The following is a 26,621-nucleotide window of genomic DNA, read 5'->3' as shown; positions in this document are numbered from 1 at the left end:
AGTCCTGGCTGAGCCTCCTCTCGTCTTCAGTGTGGAGAAGCAAATGTGAAACACGAATGTCTGGAGCTGGAGCTTCATGACACTTTTAAATTAACATTCAATTTTCTGGAGCATTGATCAGAACATTACAAGTATTTTGAGTTTGTTGGAACTTTTTAAATGATTTATTTTGCATCAGCTTTCATGTCTTGACACGAAAAAACGATTTGCTACAGCTTCATTACATATAAAAAGTTACAACTTTAATTTCAGCTTGTTTTGATTAGAATTTAACCTTTTTAAATGGATTTTGTTAATTCAATTTTTCTCGTTTCTTGTGCTATAACCTTTGAATTATTTAGAAACTTATTTCAACTTGTTGATTTCCACTCAATTTCTACTTCATGTTCTTTAGTTCTTAGGAATCCAGGAATGACAGAAAGAGATTTTTGCCATGTGTCGCAGAGCAACAGGCTAAAAAAAATAAAGTGAATGTACTGTAGGAACACAACAGTACACACACAAACACACACACACACACACAGCACAGGAATGTGTGCTGGCACTGTGCTGCCCTAAAATTAGCAGCCTCAGCGAACACATCCTTCACCTTGATGAAGACATGTTGTCCAACAGATGACTGCGGTGACATTTAGAGAAACTCCAGCAGCTCTCCTGTGTTTCCTGAACCTTTCTGCTCGTTGTGTCTTTAATTATTTTTCATTTCTGAAGCACTGACGTGGTTTGAAAGTGTTTCTTTGTTTCTGGCTCCTGCTCCATTCATCATGTTAACCAGGGGGATGTTACACAGGCACGTTATCATCCACATCAAGCGCTCCTCAGTGTATTAAATGAGTTGTTTGTTATCACAACTTAACTCTCACTGTGTCTTTATGACCCCCCACCCCCTCCTGCGTTATTAAGTGAATCTGTGTGGCTGATGTTCCCTCGGGCTGCAGCTGTAAAGAACAACATTGTCAGTGTGCTTGTGATATACGAGGTATCTGTTTTACAGATGCAGCCTCTCTGAACTCTGCTCTCTGTGACCTGGGTTTGATTATCACTGGTGGTACAAGCATCTGAGCCCTGAGGGGGAAATTAAAAAAGGAAATGTCAGACACACCAAAGTGAAGTCTGGACATTTATTACTGAAGTTTGCTGAATAATGTCCGGAAAATATCTGAGTGAGTGAGAAAAGGGCAGAACATGTAAAGGAAACGTGAACTTGGAAAGACGAGGAGATTTGAACGGCGGGGCGGATGTGCTGTTCACCTCACGTCCAGATTCCAGGAGACACGTCTGAAAACAGGTTGATAGTGAAGAGGAGCAGAGTTTAGATGTGATTAAAGCTTGATGAAGAAAACAGAGAGTGGAAGGATTGATGGAAGTGAAGAGGCGTGAAAAAAAGGAAGGAGAAGAGTACGAAAACCAAGTAAACCAGAAATTAGGAGGCGGCTAATGTAGGGAGGCTCGGGTGCAGGTTTGGTTCTGACCCGACTCTTTGCAACTTCTCTCAACTCCTCTTTTCTGGCTCGACTCTGTCCTGTCAAATAAAACCAACTAACCCCCCCCCCCCCCCCCCCCCCCCCGCCCTCTGTGTGTTGCAGGTGTAACTACGGCTGGCAGGGTCCGTACTGTGACGAGTGTCTGCCGTACCCCGGCTGTGTGCACGGGACCTGCACCGAGCCCTGGCAGTGCACCTGTGAGAAGAACTGGGGCGGCCTGCTCTGCGACAAAGGTCGGTCACGTCACGAGAATGTTGTCATCTCATGTTGTGTTGTCGAGTTTTTATTTGTTTGAGGATGTAAGAAATCCATTGATTTTAAGTTTTAGAATCGTGGACCATTGGTTTCTAATCTAAGATGACGATGATGTTTATTTTTGCCCTCTCCACCTTTATAATAGTTCACAGTCACATGAACCAGACAAATTTAACTCAAACTTTATCGTCACTGTTATCGTTTTCATAACTCGTTTGCTTTTCTTACCGTATAAAAAGGAACTGAATCCGATCTGTGCCTGGAACCAAACCACATTACCAAAAACCTGCAGGTTTAGAGTGTGACTTTAAAATCAGTGAACCAGGAAACATGCTTCAGTAATGGTCCACCTCAGTCACACGAGGACACACAGTGATTGGTCAAGAAGCAGAAAAATTACATTTGCCGTGAATATATTTATATTTAACCCACAATCAGATGTTTTGGTAGAAACATACCAACATGTCATTGTGAGAAGCTGTTGTTGCAGACGTCAAACAGCCGAGGTTGACTCTGAGTTTCTGTGCAGATCTGAACTACTGCGGGACCAACCGGCCCTGTAAGAACGGAGGCACGTGCATGAACAATGAGCCGAACGAGTACAGCTGCGCCTGTCCGGACGGATACTCCGGGAAGAACTGCGAGATCGGTGAGAGTTCAAAACCTCCAGGTCCGGGTGTCACAGCGAGTTCACACCCTGAAGACGTGGATGAATTCTAACGATTTCTCTCGACTTTCCTCTGCAGCGGAACACGCCTGTGTGTCCAACCCCTGCGCCAACGGAGGGACGTGTCATGAGGTCCCATCAGGCTTTGAGTGTCACTGCCCAGCCGGCTGGTCCGGGCCGACCTGCGCTAAAGGTCAGATGCTCCAGAGATCACATTCAAGGAGCTGTCTGTACATCAGGGCTGTTGTTACAATCTGACAAACTTCATTCCACTACTCATTAACATCTGTGAGCAGCAGCAGTGAGCTTCTACTGAAGTTAGCCTGCTAACGAGGTAGCCAGGGCTCGGCCGGCCAATCACATCGCTTTCTGATAACGAGTCAGTGTCTAGAAGTAGCTCTGCTCAAATTTGTAATAATCTTTCAGTGTTTCACCAATAAATTGATCGACAGTTCAGAAGAAACCTGTTGACACATACGACTTTCTCACTATCCGACATATACAACCAGAATGTAAAGTAGACACGAGACACAGAGACGTCTAAGGTTGTTTTCTATGTGGTTGTGATGTTGGACATTGGCCTTGTTTACGTTTCAGACACGGATGAATGTGCGTCCAGCCCCTGCGCTCAGGGCGGGACCTGCATCGACCTGGAGAACGGCTTCAAGTGTCTCTGTCCACCACAGTGGACGGGAAAGACCTGCCAGATCGGTACGTCTCCAAATCGAATCACCAAACTATCATAATGTAATAATGTAACGTAATGTAAAGAGAGACGATAGCTCATTTGAATATCTGCAGGAAGTGTTTTTCAAGGTAATTTGTGTAGGGACATTTGGAAATGCATATTTGTATAATTCTGAAACCACGTGATATTTGCATGTTGGATGAAGTGTTGTTGCACCTAATCAGTTTGACGTGCGTCTAAAGTCATCTTTTCATTTTGTGATCCGACTCGTTTGTTTATCCGGTTGTGTGGTTTGACCAGTGACTGCAGGACGGTCACTAATTCTAAATCAGTGTTTCTATGTGTGTGTGTTTATGTAAACGCATGCAAACGGAGATTCTCACCGTGTAGCATCTGCAACTCGAGCCAGGTGACTTGAGTTAGGCTAAAAATAACCCCCCGCCTGGCAACTGCTAGCCTTGGGACCAAATATACTCTGCCGGGGGGTTATCTTTGGCTCCAGACTGGGCGTGACAGGGGCGGGGGGGGGGGGGGGGGCGGGGGGGGTATGTACACTACGGTGAGGCGGCACCCGAGCAGAGCCTCACCCTCTTTGACTTCAGCCAGGAAACATTTTATAACCTGTAAACATGTGCGTGCAGCACCCGAAGCTCAGGGGCTTGTGTTACGGATTCTGTTATTCTCAGAGAGCTTCCCCCCCCAGGGAGCCGGGTGGTACCTGGGAGTGAGCGGGACAGGGGGGGGGGGGGGGCGGTGGATTGGCTCTGAGCTTGGGTTTTTGGGAAAGGGCTCAGGGTGTTTAATTTCAGCCGGCCAACAGGTGCCTCTTACCTCCTGGGAGTAGTATTAATGCACTGTGTGGGTTTATAGTGAGCACGGCGAGCAGCCTCTGAAACTGACCACTCGGAATGCCACAGGTCGGCCTCCAGGGAATGCAATAGAGAGACATTAACCCTGAGGGAGGGGGGGGCGGGTGAGGATAGAGCAGGGCGGGGGGGCGATGGAAGCTGAACTGTAATTTCACATATTTGCAAAAGACCCTGAGTCGTTTAAAAGCCATTAGAGTCGCTCGACTTTGAATCCAGTCGCATTCACACGATGATAAATATGCACATTAGAGACATTACGTTCTGCTCTGTGATGCATCTCTCGTTTAATTAGAACTCCGACTGCACAAGGAAATGAAATTAAGTGAACAACTCGTGAAATACTGCAAAAGAGGCATTTTAAAAAACGTGTTTGTGATGCAGCGATGAGGTTATAATGATGTAACATATGAAAGATATGAGATGAAAGTACCCGAGGCCGTGTGTGTCCCAGGTGGACGGAGGTGAAGCTTGGTGACGGGGCCTCTGAACGCTCTCATTCATTCTCTCTGTGTCTCTCGTCTCCATTTTGCAGACGTTTATGAGTGTGCGGGGATCAAGCCTTGTCTCAATGCTTACTCTTGCAAAAACTTGATTGGTGGATATCACTGTGCCTGCTTTCGTGGATGGGTGGGCAAGAACTGTGACATCAGTCAGTATCAATCCAGCAAAACAATCATTAGACTTCAACCTTCTTTCCAGCTGCCACAGCCCCTCCCTCTTTGTTGGCTAGCTTCACTTCCACTAGCGTCTGTAGCTCAGAGTATTTTTTTATAGTAGTAGTAGTAGTAGTAGTAGTAGTAGTAGTAGTAGTATCAGTTGTACAACTTGATGATACCATGACCTGGATCACTTACAACCTTCACAGATAAGTAGTAGTATAGTATAGCAGGTTCTTAAACTTTCTGTTGTTTGAATTAAAATCATTTAGCTCTGATACCAAGCTAATATTGAAAATTAGCAAAACACCCTTTTCTTGATCAGATATGACTTCTTACCAGTTTTCTGTTTATTGATCCAACCACAGACACGTTTGTCCAGCGCCCCATGAGGCTGATGGTCGAGTCTGGTGCTAGATTTAATGATTTTCTTGGTTTTAAAGTGAATTAAAACCAGATTTACTTTAGGTTTGTGATGCTAGTGGAAGAAAAGCTAAGCTAGTCCAGGGGCTGAGCTTCAGATCTCTTCCTCCTCCTGTGTTGTACCTCTTTACTCCTGTTTGAACCTTCCACACCTTCACTTCCTCCTCTAGGCTCCAGGATTCAAACCTTCTTCTCCTTTAGCTTGTGTTTTAACTGTCAAGCGTCAGTAGTTTAGTTTCACTGCACGTTTTTCGCAACTCACGTGCACCTGAATCTGCTTCTAGTGTTTCTTCCTCTGGGCATGAATCTCTTTGCTTTGGTTTCCTTAACCACGCTCTTGTAGCAGCTGCATGTTTATCAGCATCCATTCATTTGACCACCTCCCAGTTTGTGAGTTAATCAGAGTGATTTCTCCTCAGATGTGAACAGCTGCCACGGACAGTGTGAGAATGGAGGGACCTGCAAGGTGAGATTCTGAAAAGATCAAATCTGAAGAATTATATCTTCAGATTTGTTCAGATATTGTTTTGGGATTCTCAGAAGTGGATATTCTATTTGTTAAATTCAGCCATTAAAGAGTGATTTATAAAATGTCATCCTGTTAAACACGTTACTGTTGCTGCTCCTCAAATTTCTCTCCAGCTTCATGGTGAAGTTTTGAATTTGGAAGAAACTCTTAAACATTTTCACTGACACTAAATAAACTTTCCAGTCAAATAAAAGTCAGACCAAGAGTCCAAAGTCCAAATACCTCCACTGATAGTTACTGCACCAAATAGCCCGGATGATAAATCTGTTATCAGAACTCAGCACGATGCATTAAGAGCCTTCAGCAGTGAGAGGATAGAAATGTGAATGATTTGTGGTTGGGGCCTGAACTTTCTCCATGATTGATTTCACTTTGTCTCATCTCATCTCTGACACTTTGGATCTTGAGACGTTGCTAAATCCTTGTCTCTGTTGCAGGAGGTTGCCAGAGGCTACCAGTGCGTCTGCCAGTCGGGGTTCATGGGCCGGCACTGCGAGGTTCAGAGGAACCGCTGTGCCAGCAGTCCGTGTCGGAACGGGGGCCGCTGCCACGCCCTGCTGGACGGCTTCATGTGTGAATGCCCTCCAGGCTTCGCTGGCACGACCTGTGAGGTGCGGGTTGGATCCGGCGAGTGAAGACACACACTGTGCTAACGCCTGCACATTACAGTTGTGTGTTAACTTTGTGTTTTCCACCTGAAGGTGCAGAACGACCCGTGCAGCCCGAGCCCGTGTCACAACAAGGCCCAGTGCCACAGCGTGACGGGCGACTTCTACTGCAGCTGCCCCGACGACTACGAGGGCAAAACCTGCTCCGAGCTCAAGGACCACTGCAAGACCAACCAGTGTCAAGGTAACACGGCTCCTGGACAATCCTCTGCTCTATAATAAGACATCTGGAGACATTCCTGCTGATCCCGTCTCCTTTCTGATCCAAGTGATTGACAGCTGCACGGTCGCTGTGGCCACCAACGACACCCAGAAGAGGGTGTGGCACATCTCGTCCAACGTGTGCGGCCCCCACGGCCGCTGCATCAGTCTGCCGGCCGGGAACTTCAGCTGCTCCTGTGAGCCCGGATTCACCGGAACCTACTGCCACGAGAGTGAGTCACCATCAGCTCCACACACACTCACTGCCACAAACACACACAGACTATATTTATCAGCAGTTACCATCACTGGGAATCACTCGTACAGTAATACAGACGCACCGAGCATCGCTGGCTGGGCTCAGTTTACAGCGGGGGGAGGGAAAGAGGAGAAGTGAGAGAGATTATCCTTCACAACAGTTCACTTTGTTGTTGTTTTTTGTTTGTTTTGTTCTTTAACCCGAACAGGACACTTTTAAAAATGTTGTTTTCAAACTCAAACAAACACATTCACTTTTCTCCAAAGCTTCTAGAAGGACGTGTTTCTTCTGAAATGAGCCTTTGTGATCTTCGTGCATTTAAACCTCAAACATCAGTTAATATCCGTCCTTTTATTTGTCTGCAGATATTAATGACTGTGCGTCGTCCCCCTGTAAAAACGGAGGAACCTGCATCGATGGGATCAACTCCTTCCAGTGCTTCTGCCCCAGCGGCTGGGAGGGCCGACTGTGTGATGTCGGTGAGTGGTTTCCAAAAACTCACTCAAACCTTCTACAGTGGTCCTCGTGCACATTTGCAGATGATACTGTGACTTATGTTATACTTCATTTGAGTTGTATAATATTTATTTACATATTCTATATCCGATATAACAGTAAAAAACTGTCTTAACTCAAACTTTGAGTTACGTTCCTGCTTCCAGAACATCGGGAACATATTTTTCTATTGTGAGCCGGTCAAATCAATATATTATAATCTATAACCTGATCACTGTGCTGACTGGTTGTTTGATGCTCCAGATGTGAACGAGTGCAACAGGAACCTGTGTCAGAACGGAGCCCAGTGCGTCGACCTGCTCAACGACTTCTACTGCAACTGTGTGGACAACTGGAAAGGAAAGACCTGCCACTCGCGTAAGTCCACACGCGTGTGTTTCTAAGCATGTGAAGAAATCTGTGTGTTCTGTACGTGCACAAGTTAAATGCTTCAATGAGAATACATGTATGAGCACGTGACCCTTGGTTGGCAACAGGTCTTTAAAGTGAACAGGAAGAGAAACTCAGTGTATCAGTGTCTAAATAGCTGAATTATAAAAAGCTCCAGAAGATTATTTTCATTGGCATCGATGCAGAAACACATCAGAGGAAAGTAAAAATGAAACAAAGCCAACGAAGCTCTCGTGAGTGGCGTCTTTGTCTTCTCGTTCCGTCTTCTTCAACATGTCAGGTCTTATATTTGTCTTCGCTACCTCAGCCTGTTAATCTCCTGTGTGGAGCACAATGGCCTCTCGGGCGGCTGTGCAGGCTTGTCTCTCTCCCCTCTCACGACGCCTCTGAACTCTGCTGTGGGCCTGAAGTAATCGCTGCTTCACGCTGGCGCCGAGTCAAATGTTTGAAACGTATTTTTTCTCCAGGTGAGAGCCAGTGCGACTCCACCACCTGCAGCAACGGGGGGACGTGCTACGACCACGGAGACTCCTTCCTGTGCAGCTGCCCCTCGGGCTGGGGGGGCAGCACCTGCAACACAGGTCAGGAGCCCACTGCACTCCCACTGCTACCTTCAGAGCCATAACACTGTGATGATGAGACGTGACCCTGTTACCACCTGGTCAGAGACTAACAAACATCCTCACGTTGTGTTCGCAGCCAAGAACAGCACGTGTGACTCGGGTCCCTGTGAGAACGGGGGGACGTGTGTCGGGGGGGGAGACGTCTTCACGTGCATCTGCAGGGACGGCTGGAAAGGACCCACCTGCGCTCAGAGTACGTGAACATCAGAGCTGAGGGACCGACCTGGGATCAGCTGAGCTTCTAAACACTTTGAACAGTGAAAGAATAATCACCTGAAACAAAAAGGCTTCACTTTAGCTCCATGTTATTTTCTGGTACACGTGTCTTTTTCTGTTATTATTACGAATTAGATTAGATTAGATTCAACTTTATTGTCATTGCACAGTACAAGTACTTATACAACGAAATGCAGTTTAGCATCTAACCAGAAGTGCAAAAAAAAAGGCAGTAAAGTGCAGAGTATTGTGCGTATTTAAAGTGAAATGTAAATAAATAGATATGTACAGTAAGAAATAAATATGGAATAGTACAGCATTAACAGGTATTGTATGATATAAGAACTATGAGCAAGATAAATATATAAAAATAGATAAATATGAATATACTATATGCGGGATAATAAAGTTTGATGCTGACTTGAGAACTAGTCACAGGTTGGAAATCAGAGTATGACTGCATCATCAGATTTATTCACTTTACTTTGACACTATCACAGAACAATACACAGGATTTAAGTCAAGTTGTGATACTTGTGATATTTCTTAACAATTGTGTTTCCTTTTCTTTTGGTTTTTATGCTTGAAATATTGAATTAAAAGTCATTATTATGAATTCCTCTTCAGTGAAATGTACCTGATACTGATTAGTCGACTTTCTTTCTCTCGCAGATGTCGATGACTGTAATCCACATCCCTGGTGAGATTCACTTCATTAATCTACTGAAAACTAGTGGTTGTGAATGATGATGACGTTTTTTTTTTTATTAATGATGGTCGGACAAAACAAGACATTTAAAAAACATCAACTCACGTTTGAGAAATTTTTTATGTATTTTTTATTATATGTATTTTATTTTATTAACGAAAGTAATACAAAATGTAGAGATGTAAAAAATGAGGGGGGGGGGGTCCCCTGACAGCGTCTCTGGATCAGAGAGGCTTCCCTGGACAAAAGCCCCCCCCCCCCCAACACTGCCTCCCCCATTCTGTCCTCCTCTCCCTCCTCTACAATGACTGACAGGTGGATTAGTGGTGGTTTTGGTTTTGGGAGGAGGAGGTGGAGGCAGAGTAGGGGGGGGGGGCAGGAGAGAGAAGAGACTCCCCGCTCGCCCATTCACCCTCCTCGACCTGGGGGGAGCTGTAAAGAGTGGAGGTGTGGGTGAGGGGTGGTGGGTGGGGGGGTGGGGGGTCGCTCAGTATGTGGTCAGGAGGGATTTACATATAAAGTCTGGACATTGATCTGGGATCAGCTTCAGTCGGCTGCCACTCAAACGGAGCCTCTGCAAACTCTGCAGGAGAAAAGTCCCACAGAGAGTTTGTCTGTCCCTCAGGACGACAGACAGAACCACCTCACTAAAGACCCATGATGCATTGCAGGCACGTATAGTGTGCACTTGTAACGCAGACGTAAAGTGTCTGTCGTGAGTTTAAGAAAACAGATCAGGGGTCAGAAACATGAAACAACTCAAAGACCTGAAAGTCAGATTCAAATAAGTCGGTTGAAGTTGTGTTACTTCACAAACATGTTTAACACACTTGAAAAACAAGAAGAGTTTGTGTTTGTGTTTTTGTTATGAGTTTAACAAAGTGAACAACTGTATTTCATCTGAAGTCTTTTCCTGCTTTTCATTGATTCTCTTCAGAAGAAGTTTTCTCTCTTCAGTTTCTTTGTGTCTCATATTTGCACAAACTCGTCATCCTCACTTCTTCCTCTCTCTTTCCTCCGCAGCTACAACGGCGGCCTCTGTGTCGACGGCGTGAACTGGTTCCGCTGCGAGTGCGCCCCCGGATTCGCCGGACCGGACTGCCGCATAAGTGAGTCCCCCTGGGAACCGGAGGGGAGGGTGGGGTCAGATGGGCCGGGGGGGTCAGAGGTGAAAGGCCGCGATGGGGGAGCGTGAGCCGATTGTTTCAGGGCGACAGATTAGGAAGCCTTTTAGGAAGACGGTCTTAACCTCTCGCCTCCGCGCTGATCCGAGGTCAGAGCTGAGGTCCGTCAGACGGGTCGGGGCGCTCTCCCGCGGCCTTCATGAGAGAAAGCTCTCCAGAAAAGCCTTTTCACCACCAGAGAGTTCCATTTGAAGTGTGTGAAGCCAAAGAGATTCTCTGGATTCCCTCACATTCAAATCGCTCAAAGATCAGTTTCTCCTCTGCAACAGAGAGAAGGAGTTCCTCGGTTCCTGAAAAGACACTGAAGCTTTTCCAGATGCTTCTTATTTTAAAATCCTTTTTTCAACATTCTCCAACGTAGCTGAGAAGATGAATTTATTTCCCACGTATGATCTCTTTAGTCTAAACTGTCCTTTCAAAATGATTTAAGTGAGTTCTCTCCTGCAGCTGTTTACTGAACGTTCCTCTGCTGGTTCTCTTTCAGACATAGATGAGTGTCAGTCGTCTCCTTGTGCTGAAGGTTCCACCTGCATGGACGAGATCAACGCCTTCCGCTGCGTCTGTCCCCCGGGACACGCTGGACCTCGCTGTCAAGAGTGTGAGCAAACTTTATCCTTTAGTTCTGTTAGAGCTGCTTCTTCCAGCTCAGTGTTAAAGCTCGGGCTCTTCCAGCATGGCGTCACTTTCAGGGGAGCTTCCCTGGATCTCCTGCTGTGCTCATGTTCTCACCCTCTCCTCCATTCCTTCCAGTCATCGGACTCGGGAAGTCGTGTCGTCACGCTGGGCTGCAGTTCCCTCACGGCAGCCGGTGGGAGGAGGAGTGTAACACCTGCCAGTGTCTCGACGGACACGTTCGCTGTTCTAAGGTCAGTGAAGCTCCAGAACCAAAGCCCCCTCCGTCGAGTCATGTGACTGAGGAGACAACAACAACAAACAACATGATGATGTTAGATAAAGAAAGTTAAAGCAGTGAATCCTCGCTCTTCCAGGTGAGGTGCGGTCGCCGGCCCTGCGTCCTCCCGAAGGCTCTTCCCCCCGCGGACGCCCCCCCTCCGTCCTGCCCCGGAGGCCACGAGTGTGTGGAGCATCAGTTCCTCACGTGCTTCTCGCCGCCGTGCAACCAGTGGGGCGTGTGCTCGACGCCCGACCCCCCCACACCCCTGCACACGCAGTGCGAGCCCAACAGCGGTTATCTCGACAACAGCTGTGCTCGCATCACGCTCATCTTCAAAAAGGACAAAGTGCCGCCGGTAAGAGAGGTTCTGTTTGTGAAGCTTCAAAATATTAACTGAATTTCTCTGGTTTAATATATTTAATGGGTCTTTTTTCTTTTTTACACTTAATGGAATTAACGATAAAAACCAAGCGGGGGTTGAAAACAGGATCGTCTTCCACCCGAACAGAGCTGCTCTGTGGTTTCTACTCAGCAGTCACAGTTTGACAGATTATAATTTTTCCTTCTCCTCGGGCAATAAAAATAAAATTTAAAAGCTGAATTAAACGAGTCCAGCAATAAAAAATTATTCTTTAAACGTCAAATTTAATGAGGTCGTTCTTAAAATATGAAGGGTTGTGGTTTTAGTATTTCATATCAAAGAGAGATGTTATTCAGAGGGTTTAGATGCAGACGTTTTATCAGCCTGATGTTCCTGCAGCCAACAGATCTGCATGATCTCAATGTGGGAGAAGTTTGAAAACCACCAGCAAACCCAGTTCCACCAGCGTCATCGAGTCTTTTCCGTCCTTGTTGATGTTTCATGTCATAACAGAACATTTGAAGTCATTTTCCTCCCACCCTGCATTGTTAACTCTTGATAATTGCTCGAATTATCGAATGTTAACAACCCAGGGTGGGAGGAAAGTGATTTCAGATGTCCCGCTGCCTGAAACACACAACATCAGGAGGTCCTGTACACAAAGCAGAGCTCCGCTGCTTCCTGTTCCTCCTCTCAGTGTGTGATACATCATCGTGTCACTCGTAGCTTCCTTGTATCTCAAGGTTCCAGCGGGTGCGTAGGGAATCAAAGATCAGATGTGTAACATGGAGCCTGAAGAGTGTCGGTAAAAAATCTTTAAATCAATTGTAGAACTTCCCGGGAGTCGGTGTGAGGAGGTGGAAACAGCTGTGAGACACTAGAGGAGCAACTGTGAATCTTCTCGTTAGTCCTGGTTAGAATTACAAAGAGCAGATACTAATGTGTGTCTGTGTGTGTCTGTGTTTGTGTGTCTGCAGGGCACCACTGTCGAGAACATCTGCTCGGAGCTCAGGTACCTCCCCGTCACTCAGACGCTGGCTGAGGAGCGAGCACTGCTCATCCTCTGTGACCTGTCCTACTCCAACAGCGACGCCGTGGAGGTGGCCATGGTAATTATTACACAAAAACACACACAAACACCCACACACACAAACACCCACACACACACACTTTCAGGTGGTCTCACAGTTGAGGACGTATCCTCTTCTGGAACCGTCATGACACTGGTTCCTCAGAACGTGTCGTCCATCAGACTTTGGGATTTTCATCAAGTCGTCAAGTTGTTAAAGCCTCAGATCACAGATTCAGACGCTGTCTCCGTCTCTCTGTCTCTCCGTCTCTCTGTCTCTCCGTCTGTCCTTCTCTCTGCCTCTCTGTCTCTCTGTCTCTCTGTCTCTCTGTCTCTCCGTCTCTCTGTCTCTCCGTCTGTCCTTCTCTCTGTCTCTCTGTCTCTCCTTCTCTCTGCCTCTCTGTCTCTCCGTCTCTCTGTCTCTCCGTCTCTCCGTCTCTCCGTCTCTCCGTCTCTCCTTCTCTCTGTCTCTCCTTCTCTCCGTCTCTCCAACACTTTCCCTCTTTCCTTCGCCCACTTTATGAAATCGTTTTTTAATTCAACGCTGCAAATGGTTTCCAGAGCAGAGCTGTTAAATCTCAACCTTTTAATTTAACCTTCTAATTTCTCTTTCTTTCCTCTTTTACTCAAACAACAGAAGAAACAAAAGGGAGTAAAGAAAAGAGAGGGAGAGGCGTTCGAGGCTTTTAACATCTGGATGAGATTTAGCGTTTCACCTTGCTGATCTGTCTCCTCTCTCCCTCCTCTTCCTCCTCTCCCTCCTCCTCCTCCTGTTTATTCGTCTTCCTTCTTACTGTCTCTTTCACCTTCCCGTCTTTCATTCCTCTCTCTTCTGTTTTTCTTTCTCCCTCACTCTTTTCTTTGTTGCCGTCTTCCCTACGACTCGCCCTCACCTCTCCCTCTTTCCCTGCCTCTCTCGCTCTCGGCCACCCACACTCGGGGGAAATCAGTCACTTCTGGGCTCTGAGCTCTTAATGGAGGGGATTAGATCTCGTCCCTGTGATGTTTGCAGGCTTGTCGTGAGCGGCAGATACAGGAAGAGGAGCGGCGAGCCCGACATCCACTCAATCCCCACAACAAGGCTTTCATAAGAAACCACACTCCCACTCAGGAGCGTCAGCGTCCGTTTCCAAGTGTGGGTGAAATCGTTATATCGACTTATTCTCAGCCAAAGGATCCCGAGGTGTGTTTGTAAACTACGCAGCTGATCTGCTGCCACGCCGGGAACAAGTGGTTCCGTATGTTGGAGGCCGAGCGAGGAGCGTTGGGTTTGTTTGGAGTCGGAGTCGCACCGGCTGTGACTCGTGGGCTGGAAGGAAAACGAGGAGATGCTCGAGCAGCTTGGAAGCCACGTTCAGACGAGCTGTTCGATGTGGTGTAAACAGGACGAGGCTCGATGCAGTTACAGTCAGTGACAGAACATAAACCAATGAGGGGGGGGGGGGGAGGTTCTGCATCTCTTTCCTGTTCCTAAATCCCCAAAACACAAGAACCAAAAACAAACTGAATCCTGAAGATCCTGTTGAATCCTTCCAACATGTGGTTGTGTGTGTTGTCTCTTCAGCTCCACTGTTTTTCCAACATCTGTTTAAACACAAGATAAAGTGATCGATGGTCTCTGATCATTTTCTGAAGCCAGCAGACGTCTGTGAATCTTCTGGTTCACACTGTGGGACCATGACACTAATGTCGCCTCAACACAAACGGCTGCTGAGACTCAAATATGTGTTAATAAAGTTATGATCAAATCAAAGCTGGTTTGATCAGAGGAGAAATTATTAAAGGTCATGTGTTCATATCTTTATCGAGCTTCTGTCCAGTTCTTGGTTGTGGTCACGTCAGTCAGAGGGGGTGTGTCACATGCTGCGTGTCTATTGGTCGAGCTCTTCATCTGGAGGATGATGACGATCATGTTCTCACTGAGGAACTCGAGCGTCTCAGCCGTCAGACACCGATCACAGTATTAGAGCTAAATGTGAACGTGGCTGCATCCTGTGTGTGTGTTGCTCGGTGTGTGTGTGTCTGTCAGTGCAGCCCCGTGTCTGTGGTGCGATCTGTCAGTCATCCCGGGAGGCGGGTTCAGAGGTGTGTGAACGAGCGGCTGATTTCCTCCGGAGAAGAAAAGAGGAGTGTTAGTCTCCAGCCGAGCGGCAGCACAGCTGGGCTCTTCTCCATTGTTTGTCCTAATTGAACTGCACAGCACACAGCTAATCCCCCCGACCCCCCCACCACCTCGCTGCTCTCACCCTCAGAACCTTATTAGGCAATTAACTCCACCTTCTGTTGTCTCCGGGGGGGGGGGCTCCGCAGCCTGCCAGATGTTAGGATGAGAATCTGCTTTATTCAAACCATGAATGTGTTTTTTCTTCTCTTTATCTTCTTTCATAGCCCCGAGCATGTGTGTGTGTGTGTGTGTCTGTGTGTGTGTGTGTCTGTGTGTGTGTGTGTGTGTGTGTGTGTGTGTGTGTGTGTGTGTGTGTGTGTGTGTGTGTGTGTGTGTGTGTGTGTGTGTGTGTGTGTGTGTGTGTGTGTGTGTGTGTGTGTGTGTGTGTGTGTGTCAGACTCTTCACTACAACTGGTGGTCTTGCACATTTCCGTCATTCCCTACAAGTCGTCTTTTATTCACATTATTGTTCATGAGTATTTTGGATTCAGATGATAAGAGCTTCAGGGTTTTGTGTTTGTTCTTGGAGACTCGGGGTCAGACTTTTACTATTGTACAACAAACTAACACAACTATTGTTTTGATGGTTTGTTGTTGTTTCTGGATCAATCGTAGCTCAGGAAAATCCTCCCAGTCTCAAAGCTCAGGTGTCGTTAAGGAGCTTCACACCTTGTTTGTTCCACACGTTCAGACCAGAACATCAGGTGAAAGGTTCCTCAGATCACGATCCACGATCTGGGTTCGGATAAAACTTTACCAACAAACAGTTCACTCTCTCTCTGTCTTTCTCCCTCTCTCTCTCCCTTCATCCCTGCAGTCCTTTGAGCAGGACGGGCGATCCGAGGACAGCGACCGTGGACAGATCCAAAAGGCCGCCAGCGCCATCATCGGTGCTCTGTCCAAACGCCAAAACAGCACCGTCATGCTGGCCGTGGTGGAGGTCAAAGTGGAGACGCTGGTGAAATCTCCTCCTGCTGGTGAGTGCCACGCTTAAATTCACATATCTAGTTTTGCATTTACTGCAAACTTCACCTGTCACGTGTGTAGCTTAGCTTAGCACAAAGAATGAAACTTGGGGGAAACTGTTAGCGCAGCTCCTCAAAGATACCCTGTGGGAACTAAGCTAGCATAATAACACTTTACGTTTGTGTAAATGTTCTTGTTAGATGTTACAATAATTTGCCTTTCTGAGTTGAAAATGTTTAACTTAGTAAAACTGAGTAGATTTAGAAAATTTAGACAAACTGATGATGTCTGAGTCGATGTGACCGCGGCAGCCGCCATTTTGAATTTGTCCTGCCAGTTTCATAATCAACGAAAGAATCTATAAAACATAATAGATCCTTAACTTCTAACAGCTTCACTGTTTAGCTGAGTGCCACATGCTCTAGAAACCATAAAGTTGTTACCGTCCACACAGAGCTCACAGTTTAAGCTGCAGTGGAACTTGTCTTGAACCTGATATTTGGAATCTGCTGCATGTGAGAGAGATGTTCGTACACATGTTCCTCTGCTACAGCCTGAGCCTGGATTCATTCTGTGGATAATATCTGTGTTGAATATCTTCTCCTGTGACGCTCTCCTGCAGGTTACCTGGTCCCGGTGCTGTGCGTGGTCTTCAGCCTCCTGTGGATCCTCTGCATCGTGGTCTGCGTCTGGTGGAACCGCAAGAGGAAGAAAGAGCGCGAGAGAGCGGCCCGATCCGACAGGCCGGTCAACAACAAGCTGGAGACGCTGCCGAGCTACGCCCTCAAAGACAACCGGGACAAAGACATTCAGTACGAGTGCAAGAAACTGATGGGCCCCTCGGACAGGACGTGCGACGGGGCGGAGGGCGAGGAGGAGGGGGTGCACGAGGAGGAAGAGCAGGAGGAAGACGAGGAGAGGGCGCTGGGCCTCGGGGACAAGTGTTTGTCTCAGAAATGCTCCATAGCGCAGGACAGGGGGACGAAGGGAAAGGGCGGAGTCATCTGCACGACGCACAGCGCCCCGGTGAAGGCGCCGCACCGGACGGCGTACAGCCCCAAGGACAACCGGTGTAAAAACCTGAACGCCGCCAAGCTCAGCGAGGACATTAATGACCACTATGTGTGAGGAGGGACCTTCCTGAGACACAGGACTCAAACTGAGACGTCTTCAGTGTCTCTGACGTTTCAACTCTTAAAAACACCAAAAGTGAAGATTACAGATGCTTTAATTTTTTATTTTTGTTCGTCAAACATTATTTAACTTTGTTGTCTGCGGCTCGGAGGCGAAATTTTACCAAAAAAACCAACAACGAAAATACAGAAAAACAACCGGAAAAAAAATAAAAGAAACGGAAAATAAACATCAACGCTTTTGGATTTTTCTGGATTTCACTTTAACCATCGACGCTGTTGGAATCAAGACTTTTCTCTTCACTGATGATTTTATCTTTTCTCTGTTTGACTTCACGACGACTCTCGTGGAGATTTAACTGAACGACATCGGCCGGCAGCTGTTCACGTTGTTTCCTCTGTTCGGTGCGTTGAGTTCCCGTCTGCCTTAGCCCAGAGCGCCGGGCCTTTTCTACACTGTCTTCACGTCTTTTTATAAAAACAAATAATACTGGAAAAAAAAAAAAAGGTTTTATATACGTTTTAAGTTTTTCGAAAAGGAGAATCAGCTGTATGATATTTGGCATGAGACGTTTTCTGTTTACATCCATAAACATCTTTTCCATTTTGTGTTAAAGGTTCTTACCCTTTCAAAATACTTGTCACTGCTTCCTGCGAGTCAACGAGAAGATTTTTCAGTATTTGGTAGAAAAGTGCCTTGGTCCTGATTTCCCTCCTCTTTCTCCTCCTGTGGACTTTTAGCAGATTTTAAATACGTATAAAGGGAAAGACGTCCTCGTAACAACTCTTCATGCAACAGGTTATTTTTCTTTGTGATGTACAAATGTAAATATGAACAAATGGCTGTGTATATTTGAGTTTAGTAACTTAAGTGATGCTTTGTATCATAGTTATTCTAAAGAATACGATTTTTTTTTTGTGGTTGTTTTTTTTTCTAATGATGTCATTCCGTTTGTGTCCGTCGACTCTCAGACAGATGTCCTCCAGATGTTCGGACTGTGTCCAGAGTCGGTTTGAAACTAAAACACATTGTTCGTCATGATGTGTTGTGATCATTTGTTACAGCTGTTAATGAGACAAAGAGTGTGTTTGTTGTGAGGGGGGGAGTCAGAGAACCCCCCCCCCCCCAAAAAAACAGTCCTCTCCATTTTCAGATTTAAAACCTAGTGCCACCGCACAACAGCTGTTTCACATTATTTAAAAAGCCCTTTTACACCTACGTACAAACCTGAAGTCTTAAGGGCCAAGAAACAAGATTTTAATATTTAGAGCAAAATATAATTCACGGTCTGATCTTCACCCACAACTCTCCAAAAAGCATCTAAACGTCCTCACAGGTTATTAACACAGAGAATTATTTCAAAACACTTTTCATGTTTGTATGTCACAGGCTGTTTGTATGTATTTAAATATTAAAAACACTGTTAGGCTCCTGTTCCTCAGCAGCAGCGCCTCCAGAACTCAACACATACGACTCAATGTGTGTGCGTCTCAACTGTTCCTGTTCACTGACACATTTTATTGTTTTTGTCCCTTTTGAAATTTGGTTCCAGATGTTTCGTCTTTAATTTTCAACTGAAAACGACTAAAGCAACAACTGGTTCACTTCCATGTTCCAACACTGTCCAGAGTCACATGTCAACATTTTACATTCCCAGACATAGGATATAAATATGGTGCATCACATGTCGGCTCCTTTTATTCCCTCCCATCTTTGTAACGGTTAAGTTTAGTTCAAAAGTCCAATGTTTGAAAAATGCAAGTTTTTATTAGGGACTCCAAATGGCACGATGGAAGTTCCCTGTGACGGAAATCAACCCCCCGAACCCAAGTGCCCTTAAGCAAGATCGCAGTCCCAATCTCAGACAAAGGGGGTGTGGTGTGAATCTCCTGGCTGTGTTCTAGCCCCGCCTCTCCCCGTGTGTCGACCCTGGTGTAATGAAGGGAACAAGTTGTTGTCTCTGTCGGTTGTTGTCGGTTGTTGTCCGCAGTTCGTAAAGAGTCTGTTTCTGTTTCTGCCCGAAGAACAAACAGGAAAACTTCAGCATTAAAAAAACTGTCATCAGTGTCTGAACGTTGTTTTCAATATGTCTATAACCCCCCCCAGAGGCTGAATGTGCAGAACATTGTAATTACTTTGTACAAAATTTGGTCAAAGTCTTGGTCTGTTAGTGGAATTTTTGTTTGTTCTTAGAACAATCCTATTATTTATTAAAGTATTTTATACCAAAGCTTATTTCCTTTTGTCTTTTTTTAATAGTAACATATTTTAAGATGTAGGATTCTTATTGGCTGTTGCTAATGTCCTCGTACCTGACCCTTTGTTAAGCCCCGCCCCTTTGTATTACTGTTGCTAAAGCAGTCGAACTTCTGATTCTCGAACTGTAAATGTGCAGATAAAAAATTGGGTAAACTTTAATGATAGTTTGTCCATTTTTGCATAAATGATGAGCAAAGTGTCGTGATTTAAAAAGATAAGCTCACAGGCAAAAATCTATATCACTAACCTGCAGCCTCTTTTGCTAACGTTAGCACGAACTCTTATGAAACCCGGCTGGTGGTTAAACTCAGCTACTGTGCTACATGCTACATGCTACATGCTACATGCTACATGCTACATGATTGTTGGGTCGACTGCTTCATTAAAAATCCATTAAAGGTTCCAGAAGTAAATTAAGATACTTTGACAGATACTTAGCCTTATTTCAAAATCTTTGAAATTAATACTTTGATTTTTGGAATTTTCTATATCCATGATCATGAGTAATTTGAAACATCAACGTTAATGATCTGAGTCCCTAAGCGGCCAATCAGCTGCCTCTCTGCCTCCCGCCTCATTTAGCGCCAGGCCAATGAAGTGTCACCTTCTCGCGGCTCCATCTGCCGCTTTAATGACAGCGGAGGAAATTATTAACTTCAGCCGCTGTGCATGAAAGCCTTCCAGCAGCTGGGCTGAATACCCATAATGCTTAGTGGCACGTTGTGTCCCGCGCCGAGTTGTTCATTAACCCGATTGTTGTTTTGGGAAGAATGGGAAACGTGTCTGGAATCCTGGACGGCGCGAAGCTCGGTCGTGTACGCGGCACCGCCGCTGACCTACTTGGAGAGAGATTAAGGAGATGGTGGAGGAGGAAGAGGAGGAAGAGGAGGAAGAGCCAGTGGTGGATCACGTTCAATCCCACCAGATTCTACTGGAGCTGGAACCAGTGGAAGCTGCTGGTACACAGTACGTGCTGCTGTGTTTCCATCAAACTGTTTGAACCCCATCAAGCTCAGGTTTGATTCCTTTTTTTCTATTTGCACTGAATCACTGAAAAACAAAGTGTTGCCTCTGAACTGTGGAGACTTGACCCGTCAGAATAAACACCACTGTGATACAAAGCATCAAAGATGACTGGTCTGAAAATCTGTTCAGAAATCCACCAGTTTAATGGAAGGTGAATTAAATCAAACAAAACAGATTCTACAAGTTCAGTTTGTTTCAGTAAAACCCAAACGACCAGTTTACAAGCTAATTCACCAGAAGACAAATGTTAAGCAACAGAATCTGTTAAAGTCCAGTTAAGTGTTCACTGGTGCAACTGGTGCTTCCTCAAACCACAGTTCAGGCCCAGACGACAGTAACTGGTGTGAAACATTCAGACTGGTTTCATGCTCCATTTGACGCATGCTCGTCTTGGACGACTGGAATCCGTCTCTCCGTTTGACTGAAACTCTCTCACTTCCTGTCTCCAGACGGACAGACGGGTCGCTGTGGTGACGGACCTGCTGACGAGATGGACGACCTGTCACACCTCCGTCAGCAGGCCTGCCTTACCTCCGTCAGCAGGCCTGCCTTACCTCCGTCACCAGGCCTGCCTTACCTCCATCACCAGGCCTGCAGGAGGTGGTGGATCAGGTCAGTCCTCTGGTTGTGTGTTTAGTGGATCTAACAACATCCTGACACCTCCGTCCAATGTTTACAACAAAGAGCAAAGAGAAAATGTGACATTTAAACTTTCATCATAAAAACCTTTTGCATATACACACATGGTTTAAGAGCATGAAGGGTTTGGAACCTATATAATTCAAACTGTTTTAAGACATGTCGGACTATTTAATCACCAAAAGCTCTGGAACGTCCTCGTCTTTCCAGGTTGACGTCTTCGTCTTCTCCTCGTCTTCCTCCTGAGATGATTTTCAGGAGGACATTTCCTTCCTCAGAAGAAGCCGCTCTGGAAAGTTTCAGCTCAGCAGCTTTTGAAGAACCGAAGAGTTTTTAGAGTTAAAATAATTTCCATCAGAGAAAATTACGATTTGTGAAGTAAATGATTTATGACTGCTCCGGTTAATTTGCATTTAAAGTTTTAAATTACAACTTTGTCTAAACTCGTAAATGATTTACCTCTTATACCATCTGGCTTCTGTTCGGCTCAAATTACATTTAATAACAATAATAATCATTAGAAGGAAGTGGTGGGGACTCATTCTGCCTAAAGGAGCCGTCCACCCTGAAAGAATTTAATCTGTTCGGGTGTGAGAGGAGCTTGAAGTTGGAGAAATGATTTGTGACTCTTGACAGGAATAGAACTTTGGGATTAGTGGGAGCTGCTGATCAGTATCAGCTGAGCCCTCGTGCACCAGTCGGATGTGTTGGGAGCAGATCGAGGCCCGAGGAGCTGAGGGAGGCCGCTGCTTGGACAAGGAGAAGGGGAGGGAGGCAGGAATGCTCGGTGGAGCTCCTGAGGACAGCAGGAGAGCCGGATTCCTCCTCCTCCCAGCGACCACGCCTCGGCCGCTCCGCTGGCGGCCGGCCCTCCGACTCCTCCCGGGTTCAGGGCCCGGTCCACATGTTCCTACGGAGATGAAAGGCGCCCGGTAGGAAGGTTGTCTGTGCCAACAGCCGCCGCCTGCCAAGTGAGCCCTGCTTAGCGCACTCGCCCAGATGTTCCCCGACACACTGGAGGTTCTGCCCCCCCCCAGGGACGAGGAGGGAGCCTCCGCTTGACCCCTTCACTTCAAAGTGTGGAGGAGGATTCAAAACAATGAGCACACTCAGAAAGAGAGAGGGAAAGTGTGTGTGTGTGAGATGATTCAGGACAGAGCCGGGCCCCTCATAAGAATCATAAGAATCATAAGAATCATAAGAATCCCTGACATTAGTACGTGTGTCCTGTGGGTTTGTGTTCATACAAATACCTCGAGGCCGCGCCGGCGTCCATTCACTGATGATCGATCCCGTTCTGTACGTCTCTGCAGTTTGAGTCTCTGATCGTTTCTACGAGACCACAATGTGAAAAGCATCGTACTGGACTGAAGTACATTCTCCATGTACTTGTACTTCACTTTATCAGATTACTTACAGGCCCATTTCTGTACTTTCTGCTCTGCTACATTTAAACAAATCAGTGTGTTAATGTGAATAGTTTGTTAAATATATTTTTAACTGAAAAATCAATAACGAGAAGGGAACTGGTCCAATTATCCAATCAGAGCGAGCAGGTGACACTAGACCCCGCCTCCTTTACTTAAGTAGAAACGTTTTTCCTTCACCAATTGTAAAAAAAACAGTTTCTTTCACAAATGTTCTTTCGTTAATGTTGCATAAGTGAATTTTGCCAACCGCTACACTGTTAAGAACTCCATAACCTCTATTGTTCATTATATAATCTTTAATAGTAAATATTGAGATTTCTAATTGAACTAGATCTAAATGAGACTGATCTTAATCAATAAATTGGCTCTTTTCCCTTCCTTTGAAGGGTGGTGCCCAGAGGTAACTCTAACCGACTCAAGTTATGATTTAATATTAATATTTTAAATATGAATGTTTTATATTGTATTTGACCACATTTATTGAATGCCGAAAGGCACAACATTTTATGGTATCACTATTTACGTATTATTGCACAACAAAAGCAGCATAAATAAATAAGTTAAGTCGTTGAGTTAATTAACAGAATCGTTTGACATCAGCAGGATTTCACCTCGATAACAATCGTCTGTAATTCAACGAGTATTGAACCAAATGACTGAAAACGTGTCTGAGGAAGCAGCCGATAGAAAACAATCAATCACACAACTCGTGTCAGGACGCAGCGGATTGTGTGATTTCACTGCCTTTTGAAATGTGTGAGTCTGATGCGGCACGCCTGGTTTATATGTACAACACCCAAGGCTACACATATCACAGACAAGCCCCGACTGAGAGGAACCACGGTTCCCCCTTCACAACCACTGGATCTGTTTCATGTTAACACACACACACACACACACACACACACACACACACACAAAGTGAACGCTGAGGAGATGCTCACACAGGAAGGGGAGGGGACCTTATTGTGTTACTGTACAACACATTATCTTGATTCGCTCGCACAACCTTCATCTGCCAAATGACGTGAGTTCATAACTTTCATAACAGCCGCCTGAAGGTGAAAGGAAAAGTTCAGCTGCTTCATCTTCACACGTACAGACGCCGAGGACGGAACATTTTAAATGTTATAACATATTGTACAAAGTGTGTTTATATATTAATAAGAAGGTCAAATATATACAAATATTTGAATAGAACCTGTATCAACAGACAGTGAAGACAAAACATGAAATTAGAAACAATGATAAGTGATAACATACAAAATATAAAGTGTTATAAAGTATATATAAAATGTATGTACTGTGAGTATAAAGTAGGCTATAATTTTATTGTTATACAAATGTACAAATACAGACATGAGGTCAATATCTAGTATATATCTTATTGCATAACTACTCAAAATCTATTATTTTAAATATACTGTATTTTAATATAGTTTTGTACAACAGTATAGTCATCAATTTTAATATACTGAAAAATGTAGTTTCTCATTATTCGACTTTTGAAATGTATAGAAATTATACTATTGTGGTCATTTATACTATCTTTAGAAATGCTAATATAGAAATGTTGAAGAATGCACATAGTTAGTAGTTGTTATATTTTAAGTACAAACTATTATTAAAGTAAATTGGATTAAATGCAGGATGGAAACAGGTCGGTGGTACAATCTGACTTTCTGACCTTTAACCAAACACTGTCACTCTCACTTCCACACACAAAAACACACACACACACACACACATGCACACACACAGACGTGACACAGGGCGATCCGGACCTTACGTCATGCCATCTGCACGCCGTGAGGTCGAGCCCCGGGGCGTTCGGGTCAGGGGAGCGTGGTGGACGGACCACTGTGTCATCAGTCGGCCGGAGGTACAACAATAAGCCTTAATGCGTGATTAAGTCCCGAATCAGCTCTCATTATGTGTGAGCACGTCAGCTGTGGCTGAGTGCGTCTCTCTCTCACAGACCTGGAGCCTGCAGCGTCCAGATCTGCCCTGAGCCCCCCCGCTGAGCTCACACTGCGACTGGTTGAGTCTGCATCTGTGAATCTGTCATCGTTTACCAGCGTCTGGCGTCTGAGGCCTCACACAAAACCTGTCAGCTCCTCTCAGCACATTCCAACTATGCCGTGAAATCAGAAGGATCGACCCACTCTGACCTCACGGGGGGGTTCAGGTGCGTCTGTCGTCAGGTGGTCGTTCAGGAAAGTTCCTTTAGGCAGACGTCTGTCATCGCATCATTAGGGGGGGGGGAGGGTGGTGTATGGTGTGTGTGTGTGTGTGTGTGTGTGTCACTGATATCACAACTTGTTTTTGTCCGTAATCTGACACTAATCATGATGTTTGATGAATTCACTCTGAGTCGCTCCTGACGAGGATCAACCCCCCGTGAGTTTGGATCTTTGATCCTTTGATCCAGAGTCGGTGCTGGAGGTGATAAATGATTTCATCTCTCTAGTGAACTCCAGTCATCACCAGTCAAACCCTCGTGGAGGTTTGATGGTTTTAAAACCTTCTTCCCCCTTCATGCTCCTGAACAGACTCAGAGTCAGTGACTCAGCTGCTCTTCGTCTTCATCGTCTCCTCTGACCTTCATCACAACTTCCCCTCGAGAGGAGCGTCACACGTCTCTGACCCCAGAGCCTCTTCAGCCCTGGTTTCACGTGATGTCTCTGACACTCTCTCTCTCTCCACTTGTCTCGCCCTGCTCGTGCTTTCATCACACTTCAACCGTCCGCCTCCCTCCACACAAAGTGCCAGGTATGGTTGGTTCCCCTCCCCCCCGCTCCCCCCCTCGTTATGACCCAGAGAATAGTTCCCCTCTGTGGATCTCTGCCCTCGGCTCCCTGGGCACATTTCACTCATTCCACCTCCTGCTGCCTGTCGACTGAGGCCACAGGTGCCACAGGACCATGTGATCAAAGTGTGATCGTGCAGATAAACCCGACTGTCTCCATTTTTTTTTTCCAGTTTTCTGAAACCTCCCCCGCTTCCCTCAGGATTTTGAAGGGAGGTAGAATTTTCATTATGAATCCAAAGTGTTGAGATCTGCCTGATTTGGGAAGCAGAAGAAAAACTAAAGAAGTTTTGCTCGTGTGAGAAAATCCCTGTGTAGCTGCTGTCAGATGAGAACACACTGCAAACTGCACTTCTGATTCTTTCTGTGTGTTTCTGCCTGAACTGAAGGATTCGTGCTGGGCTCTGGGTCGAGGAAGCTTTACGACCCCTGGGCTGATGCAGTCCTCCACGTGCTGACTTCTCAGATTTATGGCAGTCGTTCCAGATCTGCTGCAGAGACGGAGGGTTTTCACCCAGCAGCAGGACCACGCTGATCATAAATTCAAACTGGGATGGTGGATATAGATATCCATGCGTTCGTCCTCCAGCAGCAGTTAAACAACAGACTGGATTTATTTTTAGAGACCTCCTCTGATCCGCAGCACATGTTTGTTTCTGTTTAGATTTCTTCCCCCGGTCCTGTCGGTTTCAGGCCTCGGAGCGAAATCCACATTCATGCGTGTTGTGAGTTTTCTACACACGTGCAACTGATCCACAAACACACATGATCAACATGGAGTTTGTGATGATTAACATGTGCGACAGCGTGCACGTCCCTCTGGTGTCCATCTGTGTCCCGCCACAAACACACAAACAGATCGTCTGATGCACGAGCACAGATGGAACTCAACAACCACACATGGTGCAGCAGGGTGGTGCAACACAATGTTCAACTCCGGCTCTAGAGCAGCCCCGGACAATAACTTCATAATAATAAATCCTTTGTTTGGTTTATTAACGACCAAACCTCGAGGTGCATCATCGCCACCTAGTGTGTTGGAGGTGCTGCGGCTCCAGGTCCAACGGACGAGTTCAAGTGAACGGAGCAAGTTTCTATTCAAAATAAAACTTTATAACTTTATTTATCACCGTTACAAAGTGCTTCACAAAGAAGACGAATATAAAACCACAATAAAAGACATCAATAGAAGAAATAAGACAAAGTCTAAACTCAAGGTACTACAAATAAAATGCATTTAAAAAAATGACAAAGAATTAAAGTTAGTAAGCTAACAGAGAAAAGTACAACCCATTCGGTAAAAGTGAGTTTTGATAGATCAACAAAAGCTTGTGAAGTTAAAACTGACGAGGTTAAATTACCAGAAGTGACTAAAAGTCCCTCGTGTCCAACCGCAGACTCCGGGTCCAGGTGACTCAGATCTATCAGAGGAAAACGTGGTCGTGTGGATGAAGCCTGAACAAACCCTGGATCCTGGAGGAGGTGGCGGTTGCTCTTCACCTTCCTGGGGCTTTGTCATGTCATGATATTTA

At 45.7% G+C, this 26,621-nt stretch overlaps 1 protein-coding gene across 2 annotated transcripts in view; it reads left to right on the top strand.

The window, feature by feature from the left end:
- The window catches only part of LOC128451209 (protein jagged-2), a 43,972-nt gene extending 24,979 nt beyond the window's left edge, over window positions 1-18,993 (top strand). Inside the window, exons 6-26 of one of the 2 annotated variants that reach the window (XM_053435008.1) lie at window positions 1,587-1,717; window positions 2,269-2,388; window positions 2,486-2,599; window positions 3,004-3,117; window positions 4,496-4,612; window positions 5,462-5,508; window positions 6,009-6,182; window positions 6,273-6,423; window positions 6,509-6,673; window positions 7,065-7,178; window positions 7,459-7,572; window positions 8,073-8,186; window positions 8,305-8,421; window positions 9,117-9,144; window positions 10,177-10,262; window positions 10,822-10,935; window positions 11,088-11,203; window positions 11,327-11,587; window positions 12,571-12,702; window positions 15,644-15,803; window positions 16,415-18,993. In XM_053435008.1, coding sequence (XP_053290983.1) covers window positions 1,587-1,717; window positions 2,269-2,388; window positions 2,486-2,599; window positions 3,004-3,117; window positions 4,496-4,612; window positions 5,462-5,508; window positions 6,009-6,182; window positions 6,273-6,423; window positions 6,509-6,673; window positions 7,065-7,178; window positions 7,459-7,572; window positions 8,073-8,186; window positions 8,305-8,421; window positions 9,117-9,144; window positions 10,177-10,262; window positions 10,822-10,935; window positions 11,088-11,203; window positions 11,327-11,587; window positions 12,571-12,702; window positions 15,644-15,803; window positions 16,415-16,920 — 2,995 coding nt within the window. In that variant the 3' untranslated portion in view covers window positions 16,921-18,993. The remainder of the gene's footprint in view (window positions 1-1,586; window positions 1,718-2,268; window positions 2,389-2,485; window positions 2,600-3,003; window positions 3,118-4,495; window positions 4,613-5,461; window positions 5,509-6,008; window positions 6,183-6,272; window positions 6,424-6,508; window positions 6,674-7,064; window positions 7,179-7,458; window positions 7,573-8,072; window positions 8,187-8,304; window positions 8,422-9,116; window positions 9,145-10,176; window positions 10,263-10,821; window positions 10,936-11,087; window positions 11,204-11,326; window positions 11,588-12,570; window positions 12,703-15,643; window positions 15,804-16,414) is intronic. The other variant, XM_053435009.1, reaches the window with a different exon arrangement.
- The last annotated feature ends 7,628 nt before the right edge of the window (window positions 18,994-26,621 follow it).

Source organism: Pleuronectes platessa, chromosome 11 (assembly GCF_947347685.1).
Source record: "Pleuronectes platessa chromosome 11, fPlePla1.1, whole genome shotgun sequence".
In the NCBI taxonomy this organism is placed as follows: Eukaryota; Metazoa; Chordata; class Actinopteri; order Pleuronectiformes; family Pleuronectidae; genus Pleuronectes; species Pleuronectes platessa.
This window is presented reverse-complemented; position numbering and strand designations above follow the sequence as displayed.